Below are 10,578 nucleotides of genomic sequence, written 5' to 3' on the forward strand. Positions count from 1 at the left end.
TGATTTTTTTTATATTTATTATGATTATATTTATTCCTCATTTTTATGTTTTATAGGAGTCATGTGCTCTAAATTTTTTAGAAGACAATCCGTAATTTTCCCCTTTTACAAAATGAAACAAAAAAAATATAATATTTGTACTTAAATGTAATCTAAATATTTTTCTAATTTTATAAGAAATTAATGAAAATTATCCATTTAAAAATATTTTAAATCAAATATACCCATTTCAATATTTTTTTTTTAAAAATGGTACTACTTTAAACCGATTATAAATGATTTTTTATTTATTACTTATATTTATTTCTATTAAGATAATTGTTGCTTGTATTATATATATAATATAATACTTCTAATATTATTTATATCATTTAGGAATATATAATTATAGTTCATGTTTTAATTAAATAACTATTGTGTTTGTTATACATATTATTAGATATTATGGTATAAGAATATAATAAATAAATAAATATAGTCTTTATTATACTATACTTTGACGACCAAACCATACCATCCAAACCCCCTACTCCAATTATATATAGGATATTATATATATGATATAATAATTATGTTAGCTTGTCAAATATAATATTTATAGATATTTTAAATTATTCATTTAAAATTCAGTAAAACTAGAATAAGCAATGGCAATGAGCTAAAATTTTAGCTTAGAGACCGTGTCTGTTCACATATTTTTTACAATTTTTTATGAAATGTTTCATATTTTATTTAAGAAATTTTTCCGGTGAAAGTGTTTTAATAGTTGCTGACATGAAGACAGTTTATGTGTGAGAGAATTCTTTTGTGAATTATTTTTGAGTTCTTTCAAAAATCCTCATTCCAAATGCAAGAACCTGAACGGGGAATACACATGTCCCTCTTAACTGTTACGTGAAACGGTTTAAACTAACTATTTTAAATAAAATAAATTGATAAAAAAATGTTTCAATAAAATTAATATTAAAAAAATTCATTAGATCCAATTTCTAATTTGATTAAAAAAAATATTTTTTGTTAAAAACATAACTTTCAAACAAGACCATACCGTTTAATAATTTGCATCACAAAATTACACCTCGCATACGTCATTCAATCTCTTAGACAGTCATAAAGATGAAATTCCAATCTGACAAAATCCGTAATTATAATCATAATATGTAGAGCAATCTTATCTTAATTGCAACCAGGTAATTCGGTCATTATGTCCTTAATTTATTTGAACAACATAGTATAGAAAACTAAATCAGAACTCAGAAGCGTATGGAGGGCCCCAAAACCTTCAAATAATTGTACCATCACCATGCAAGCACAACTGCACAAGTACCCTGTTAGTGTTACCCACTTACCACCGTGTTGGTAAAGATTAAAGAACTAAAAACGCCAGGTTAAAAGGTCTTCTAAATAAATATATAATTATTATTATTTATTAAACTAAAATTCAGATTCTAATTTGAAATGAGCGAGAAATTATCGAGAAAGTCGAACGTTACACACATTTCCATAAACAGATAGACCTGTACAAGTACATAAACACATGTACATGTACATCCGATAATGTTGTGTTTTTTATCTATATTTTTCTTACAGCAGTATCAGTGTCGTCCACATAACACCCTTAACCTCAACTAGGCTTCTTCACTTTGTTTCAAATCAATGGCAAAACAAGAACACCAACAAGATGGTAATAACAGCTCGGGTCACATTCTTGATTCGGGTCCGGGTCGGGTCTCGGGTTTGGAGCATAATGGAAGAGCCCAGATTGATACTTCTGCTCCATTTGAGTCAGTGAAGGAAGCAGTTAGTAGATTTGGTGGACTTGGTTATTGGAAGCCTCATTCTCATTTCAACAGCTTTTCTCCTCCTATTAAGGTCTTGCATTTTGTTTTTAAATTTTGTGTTATTGTATCTATCTTTTTGTGTTTTATTAATAATTGTGTGTCAGTCTCAGTGAAAACTTTAATAAAAAATGAAGAAAAACAAACATTCTTTAGTTTTCTTGATTCTGTCTTGCTCAATGTTGTATCTTGCAATGCCTTTAATTTTATGATTTTGGTAGTGTAGTTTAATTATTCTATTAGTTTTGTTTTTTATGTATATATTCCTAAGAAATGATTCAGCTTTATGAGAAGTGTCTGATGTTCCCGAAAAAGATGATTTAACTTTTTGGAATTGAATGATTTTCCATTCAACTGTATAAGAACTGCTTCAAAATGTACTACTGCTTGCAAGTAGCAACTGAAAGCCTTTCGATTTGGGCATGCTTCTTTATGTTTGCACAATGTAATGTGTGGCGGGTTACATACAGATGTGGAGAGTATGCAAAGCTTTGGATGTCTCTTCTCATACTATCTTTAATAGATGTTAATGTGTTGTTGGTTATGCAAGGGCCAAGGCATTGTTTGCTTTCTGTGATAGGGCCAAGGCATTGTTTGCTTTGTGTGATATGTTTCGCTGTTGGTTACTTTTGATGGTCGACTTACTATGTTGTTACTATTTTCTATTTGCCTTCCTGCTCTTCCCATGGTCTTTTTTTTTCTCCATGCTTGGCCGAATTCATCACTGAATTTCTAAAAGTCAAGTTTCTCTAAATTTTCTATTACAGTTCTACATTTAGACCATGCAGTTTCAGTTTTGTGGATTATCATTTACATAATAGTGATGTACTTAGCAGGCTCTTTTGCTTTCTATCAATGTTGCAAGATTATATCTGATAATTTAGTTTTGTTAAATTGTGCTTTATATGAGTTGAAGTATCACCTCATTTTCAGTCTGTTACTTTCTCTTTCTATAAATATGTGCTCACAGCTCTGCTAAGTTATAATGTGAAATTGGATACAAGTATTTGGAATCTGAAGTATCCGTGCTTTTTTACAGACAAACGAATGAGTGTTGCATCTTAATTCACCTATTATTGTTTTATGAAATGTATCTAATTGTATGATAGCTGTCTGTAATAGCCAAACGATAGGGGCACAATTGATATCACAAAAGTGGAGGAGGAAGCTGTGCAGTTGGAGAAAGATTTGGTAATTAAGGAAAAGGAAACCTTCAATATTTTGAAAGAACTTGAAAGCACTAAACTGATTGTGGAGAAATTAAGACAGAAGATTCAGAATGAAACCTCTCAAACCAATGTAGCAGTTAATTCTAATGTAGATGATGAGAAAGTGCATCATGTCATGAAAACCGAAGCAAAAGAAAGCCAAGAAAGCTTTTCAAGTGACAATCAACATACTGTGGGAAGTTTGGACGTCTGTCCCTCCTCAACACCAGGTGTAATTTTAATGGAGTTGAAACAGGCAAAACTAAACCTAACTAGGACTACAAGCGATCTTCTTAGCATCCAATCTGCAGTTGAATCCTACAGCAAGAAGATAGAGAAGGAAAGAAACTCACTTGACAAGACTCGTCAAAGGTTATGTTCAAATTCCTCCAAAATTTCATCGCTTGAAGAAGAGCTGAACCAAACAAAACAAAAATTACACTTTGTCAAGGTTGCTGAAATCAAAGGCAGCGCTGATAATGTTTTTGATATTTCGAGGGAGGTTCACCGCTTGGATTCTGAAACTGATTATTATAAGAAAATTGGCGAAGTAGCAAGATCAGAAGTTTCAAGAGCAATATCTGAGATTGGACAGACCAAGGACATGGTTAAAACTGCCAAGATCAGGTTAGTTGCAGCTACAAAAATAAAGGAAGCAGCTAAGGCCAGTGAGGCTGTTGCTCTTGCAGAGGTCAAGGCCCTATCAAAAAGTGAAGAACTGGTTGGATCTGATGAGAAAAATCCTGAGACTGTAATTCTATCATTTGAGGAATACTCTTTTCTTATCTCCAAAGCTCGGGAGGCGGAGGATATATGTAAGAAGAAAGAAGTCGATGCTTTGCTTCTAGTTGATCAAGCTAATGAATCAGAGAGTGTTATCATGAAGATGGTAGAGGAGGCTACAAAAGAAGCAGAAACCAGTAAGAAGGTCCTGGAAGAAGCTCTAAAAAGAGTAGAAGTTGCAAATAGAGGAAAATTGTCCGTTGAAGAAGCTCTTAGGAAGTGGAGATCTGAGCATGGTCAGAAAAGACGATCTTCACAGAATTCCACGAAGTTCAAGAATTCTTCCCATCGAAGAGATTCTCGATTGCTTGATGTGAATGGACAGAATATGCAGAATGACGACTTGAAGCCGGTGCTAAGACAAACCCTGTCAATAGGGCAAATACTGAGCAGAAAGCTGCTTCTGACTGAAGATTTTGAAAATGGCGTGCAGGCAGAATATAATACGGGGATACAACAGACTTCTTTGGGTCAAATGATCAGTAAAACAATTGAGGATGATAAAAAACTAGCTAAAGAGAGTGAGGGAGAAGGTGGCAACAAGAAAGTAGCTGCAAAGAAAAAGAAGTTTGGGTTTGCTCGGATTTCACTCTTGACCACCAAGCAAAGTAAGAAGAGCAAGAAACAAAATTCAGGTGCAAGGGTTCCAATGTGCAGATGAAATGACATAGATCAACAAGTTACTAATTTCTCTTTAGTCCTCCTAGGAATATCTTGCAAGGTTTATTTTGGTATGCTTTGACAGTTTGGAAGAATTATCGCAAACTTATCAATATGACTGCTATTAATGGTTTTAGTGTTTTCAGTTTTACTGAAGTGAGAACATTGCAGGAAAACCTAAATCAGATTGCAAAAAATCATCTTTTAGATCTAGTATCACACCGTCATCTGATTCAGATTTTTATAATTTCTGAATCAGATTTATTGATTTAAGTTTTCGGGAAAGACATCAGGGATTAGGTATTAAGAAGAAGAATTTATTGACTTAAGTTTTGATAAAACTTCAAAAATGAGAGTTGCAATCTTACAATTCTAATAGCAAAAAAATGGAGATTAATTATTAATACCCTAATGAATGACGCACCTTGTAAAGGTGCTTCTTTTAAATAAAATTGTAAAAAGGCAAATTGTCTCTTACACCCCTTGTGCTACAATATGAAAATTGAAGATTTTGGATTGATGTGATTTTGGCCGTTAGATGAACCTATAATATGTCTAAAAGAGTAATATACCACCAACAACCATTCAAATTGAAGCAAACATCAATGTCAACGAACCCTTTCTTTAAATTTTTCATCTTTTATCTATTCAGAAATGTAAATGGAAGATTCTTTATTTCATTGTCTTTAAGTTTCATATTTCATTAAGCCTTCTCCTCAGCTACAGCACAAGGTATAATCTTTTTGCATCAGTTAGAACTTTTCTTTCAGGGTTTCTAATTTCTTAATCATACTCAAAACTTGTAGAGGCTTCTTCAGCGCAAACACACTTTTTATGTTGTATTACTTGTATATATAACTAGTTGGTCCCTTATTTAATTTATTATTTTATGCTACTGCTTTATTATAATTCCTACTTCGATTTTGTAGTTCTTGTTTTGATCTGCAGCGTTTCCAACTACTTCTATGTTCTTTATTATGTTGCTAAATGTTCTTGGTTTCTAGTTGACTATTTTTCATGTCTAAAAAGAAGAATTATCTGTGAATTATGTAGTTTCTTGTTAATGGGGTTTGGTTTTTTATGAAGAATTCGAAAAATTAACAAAAGTAAGCAAGGAATATATTACCTTACTATGAGGAGACTTAGTGCCACCTGTTAAGAGATTTGTTCTGGCAATCTTAGTAAGTAGCACTACTGATTAATAATTCTGAGAATCTGTTTAACAAGAGGTCTCGAAGTCGCCTAATCATTTGATGTTTTGTTTTTAAAATTTTTGATTGACATCTTTGTTTTCAGCACTCGCAGCATGGGCACAAGAATTTGGCTAGTGATTATCTTCGTATTGGGAGCTAGCAGGGCCAGTGATTCTAGAGAACTAATGACTAGTAGTGTCTATACTGGTGAAACTGCTGAGATATCTTTTGATACAGGTATTTTCTTTTTCATCCTTAAATTAAATAGTCTCTACAAGTTTCTGCGATTAATTATTGATCTTCCTTTTTACCATCAAAAGGCAATTTCATTAGTGATTCTAAGGCAACCAATTATTCATAGAAACACTGGGATTCACGTCTGTATCTTCTTCTTTCTTTTTCTTTGACAAGTAATGACTGTATTGACTTGCCAAGAGAATACTACATAATACTGGGGGATTCCCCCGGCTAGATTAATGAGGGTGGAACAACCTCCAATTATATAACAAATTCAGAATTCAGGTGGACTAAGGCAAGAGAAAAAGGCTTCAACTTGAACAACATGAAACATAGGTACTCATACTTGATGCAGTATAGAGGTAATGCTAGGGTCTCGAGCAATCAAATTCTGAACTTAATGCTAAAAGAAACTCTTTTCTCATTACTCTTAATACAAGCTATGAAATGACTCGGCTGAATTTGAGTTCCAGAGTGCATTCAATTGTCCCTCTCCATCCAAATCATATGGGAGGCTATCGAAACAAATAACTTCCCTAGCTGCACTGTATCATAATTGGAGTCTATTCTTCTGAAAAAGAGTCATCTGACAACCGATATGGAGGAATCAACACTGGATATTCTAGTTGTTTTTCCTCCTACATACGTAGCTAGTTGGACAACTGTAAAGGTGCAATTCAGCTACCTTGTTCATAAGACTATCTATCCTACATATGTCATCTACCTTGTTTGACAGATGCCTGATGATATCATGAAGAATAGATGCTTTTGACTGTTGATAAAACCTTGCCTATGTTGTGTTATGTACTGACCGGTCTTTGTCAGAAATCGTAATTATGATGTTCCTTGATCTTAGTGGAAGTTAGAACTCAAAAAACAAACTGAAGGGTTAGGTTCTGTTGCTACAGTTTTGCAGGTAACTCAAGACTCAGAAAAGGATATTCTCGAAATAGGAAAGAATTACAATGTTTGCACACTGTGTAAAGAATATACTGCTGAGGCACTGACTTACCTCGATGCAAACAAAACGCAAGAGGAGATCATACACATTCTTCACGGTTCCTGCTCCAAGTTGCACTCTCTTAAGGAAGAGGTATTGTTTGCTAAATGCAAGCACCAAATATTTTTATTTTTCCTTAAAATAACAAAGATCAACATGTTGGATTACCATGTCCTCGTGGGTTCCACTGCTAGAATTACCAGAATTTGTGCATTTTTGACATTGAACCAAGTTGTGCTTGATAGCTGGTAGGTAGTCCTCCCTGACCTCCTGTGATTATCCATTTTTTTCAAGTGTTTATACATAGCTATGTATTTGATGCTTGACATGGTTTCATTTTTATGATATTACTGTTGTAGCTTGATAATTGATGTGTGAATCCCATAACCCATGAAATATCTGCCTTTATATGAATGCTAGAGTGTCCCTCCTTTGTGGTCTGCATACAAGAACTCTATGATTACTTAATTACTACAGAAATGACTGTGTAATTATAATAAATTTTGACTGAGAATCACATTAGTTGTACCTAGCCACTTCCATTAGAATATAGCAGGCATGGTGATGCAGTTGGTGCATATTTCTGAGCATTTAGTGGCAAATTTCTACAACTTGGTACTGTTGCAAGAGAATGCAAGGTATAGTCATTTTGTACGTCTTGATCCAACTCCTAGTGCTGTTTTGTTCTGGCAGTGTCTCGTGTTGGTGGATTACTATGCTCTTTTCTTTTCGGAGATATCCTCCATAGAGCCTGCCGATTTCTGTCAAAAGGTCAATCTCTGCGAACAAGTGGCTCTTAATTCTCAGCATACGAGTAAAAATAGTTGTGAGCTTTGTCACTATGCAATTGCAGAAGCTTTAATAAAGCTGAAAGATCCTGACACAGAGGTATGTTCTTACAATCAGTAACTGCATTTGATATAGATGCTTACAATTCTCTGCTTGAAGTTTGTTGTTCAGAATTATCATTTTTCTAATGTTGTAAAGCATGACTGTATTAGATACCCTATTAGTTGAGCAAATGATTCAGCAGACGCCTATTACTACAACATCTTATGTTATAATTTTCTCGCAGTTGGATATAATTGAAGTGCTCTTGAAGGCATGTAAAGCTGTGAAGGGCTATGAGACAAAGGTTAAATATTAATCTATAATTTTGGCACTCTTAAAAATACTTAAAATAAGAGAACCTAAAATTTTGGTTATTCAGATATCAGACATTCATATTCAAGCCATCTGATGATCGCCATTGTCGATTTGTTTATTCTTGGCAGTGTAAGCGAATGGTATTCGAATATGGGCCTCTTATACTTATAAACGCAGAACAATGGCTGGAATCAAATGACATATGCAACATTCTCCATGCCTGTGATGCATCTAAATCAGATTACAGCAAGCACCTGCAGTAGGAAGAATTGAGGTTGCTTCATCTTAAAAGTGGAATCAGATGACAGATGAAACTGTATATTCTTTTAGTAATTTATTTTGCATGTGAATCATGACAAAAGAATTCCAATATGTAATTTGTAAAATATGTCTAGATAGCAAGCTCATGTCAATATATCTGAATCATACAATCAAGGAATCAACTACCCTTTCCCAGAAATGATACAGTATTTGCATATTACCACTTGATGTTAGTTTATTAAACGTTTGATGAATGTTATAGTTACCAATCCTCAACCGACCATTCAAGTTTAATAATAATATATAAGCCAAATGCCTGGATAGAGGAAAAAATAACTTTAGTTGTGGTGACTTTCGACTTGTAACAACTAGCTGCTACACCTTGATCAGTGGTTGCAAAAGCTACGTTTGACTATATATTATTCGTATTCATAATTTAACAACCCAAAATTATTAAGAAAAATTGTTGTTGAATCTAAACCACCAACGAGCTATAAGAGATGGTAACTGATGAACACGTATTAATTTTATACGTATATAAATGAAATCGGTGTTTGCTCATGAACAAGCGAAAATGCGACGTAATTTATTGGCCGTTAATTTCGTACTTCAGTTATTAATTGCTCATCATGTGAAGTAAGATCAAGTTCAAGTAATTATAGAGTTTATTATTTGTTATCACAGTATTTGAGTTTAGCTGATAAATTCAAGTAATTATGAGTTTATTAGTTGTTATTCCAGTATTTGAGTTTAACTCATCCCCGATAGATACCCATATTATAATATTAGTAAAAAAAGTGCAGACCCAGCTAAAACGGGGAGAAATCAATTTGAAATAAAGCTCCTTGCGATGGTTGCAAAAGCAACAAGCAACTGGGCATAATTCATATGTTATTAAGCTAATCTATCTGTACGATATTATATTATAATAAACAGAATGATTTGATTTATCCCTATTTTGATTATCTCTTTTCATCACGGCCTTTAAATCTTCTTCATCAAATAAAAATATTAAAAAAATACACTCCACAAGTTTTCAGTTTCGAATCCCGTCAACAACAAACATTTATATTATTATTTATAAAAAAACATATAAATTCTTATATTCGAATCTCGGTAATAACAAATATTTATCTTATTATTTATAAGGTTAAGGTTACATATAATTTCCATGTTCAATTCTCAACAACACAAATTTACATTATTATTTATGAATAAGATTTTACCAACCGTATACTATTTATACTGATTGAACTTAAATTGAAATTATAATTTTATAATCATTATTTAGTATTGAATTATTTATATAAAATTTTAATAAAAATATAAAATATATATATATATATATGTATATATACTATACTATTATAAGCGAAACATGGTTTCGTTTGGTCGGATAGTTAACATCTTCCAAAAACATGGGCTAACATTTTTCAAAACAAAATTTAAACAAATATAATTTTATTAAAAATAATTAAATCATGTATCTAATATAACTACAAACTCTATGAATTATTATCTAACTTAATTTCTAAGTTCTTTTTTAACCTCTTTTGTAGGTAATCAAATAATTTCAAAATTAATTTTAATAATTCAAATTATAATATAACAAAATAATTAATAATTCAATTTTTTTATATAAATAAATAATACCAAGTCATCCACATGTATCAGTTCTATTCAAAACTCCCAAAGTTCTTATAAGATTTTAATAATCAAAATTTTGAATCCATCAATAATATGATATATGCAAAATAATACGTAAATATTTTAACTTCAATAATTTTAATAATATATAATTATTAATTTTTACAATTTATTTATATAAAATAATAAAATAATAAAATTATAAATGTTATAATCAGCTTGTACATCGCACGAATTATAGGTTAGTATATATAAATATTAACCATGACATGTGCATCGCACGAGCCGTAAGCTAGTTTGAATAATTATTACATAATATAATAATTATTCTCTTTTTAGTTGTTTAATCACAACTTCACAAGTACGTGCTTCGTTACCCGGAAAACCGGTACTTTTGCATTAAGTTTAAGATTTTATTTGGGAATGCTACTGAAACTGCTGTATTGTCAGGGAAATTAGATAACTGTTTGGTAATTTTTTTTAATCTATGAATATTTTGAAATATAATGTATAAAAATAATATTTTTGAGAAGTTTTGATGATTAAACTGATAACTATTTCTTGCAAAAGCTGAAAACAGCTTTTTCTAAAAGTAGGGGATTGCT

The 10,578-nt window shown here is 31.8% G+C and overlaps 2 protein-coding genes across 3 annotated transcripts; both read left to right on the forward strand.

The window, feature by feature from the left end:
- The first annotated feature begins 1,537 nt into the window (after positions 1–1,537).
- On the forward strand, positions 1,538–4,640 carry LOC141693904 (WEB family protein At2g38370-like). The gene is made up of 2 exons (XM_074499091.1): positions 1,538–1,872; positions 2,961–4,640. Exons 1-2 carry the CDS (start codon positions 1,657–1,659, stop codon positions 4,488–4,490), a joined length of 1,746 nt encoding a protein of 581 aa, XP_074355192.1. The 5' UTR covers positions 1,538–1,656; the 3' UTR covers positions 4,491–4,640.
- A 426-nt stretch (positions 4,641–5,066) lies between these two features.
- On the forward strand, positions 5,067–8,546 carry LOC141693836 (uncharacterized). 2 transcript variants are annotated; one of them, XM_074499011.1, is made up of 6 exons: positions 5,067–5,221; positions 5,786–5,919; positions 6,828–7,012; positions 7,613–7,807; positions 7,995–8,054; positions 8,194–8,546. In XM_074499011.1, exons 2-6 carry the CDS (start codon positions 5,796–5,798, stop codon positions 8,326–8,328), a joined length of 699 nt encoding a protein of 232 aa, XP_074355112.1. In that variant the 5' UTR covers positions 5,067–5,221; positions 5,786–5,795; the 3' UTR covers positions 8,329–8,546. The 2 variants fall into 2 exon arrangements, with proteins under 2 accessions (XP_074355112.1, XP_074355113.1); XM_074499012.1 differs by lacking the exon at positions 5,067–5,221 and adding an exon at positions 5,526–5,670.
- Positions 8,547–10,578: the final 2,032 nt, after the last annotated feature.

This window comes from Apium graveolens, chromosome 10 (genome assembly GCF_009905375.1).
Source record: "Apium graveolens cultivar Ventura chromosome 10, ASM990537v1, whole genome shotgun sequence".
NCBI classification, from domain to species: Eukaryota; Viridiplantae; Streptophyta; class Magnoliopsida; order Apiales; family Apiaceae; genus Apium; species Apium graveolens.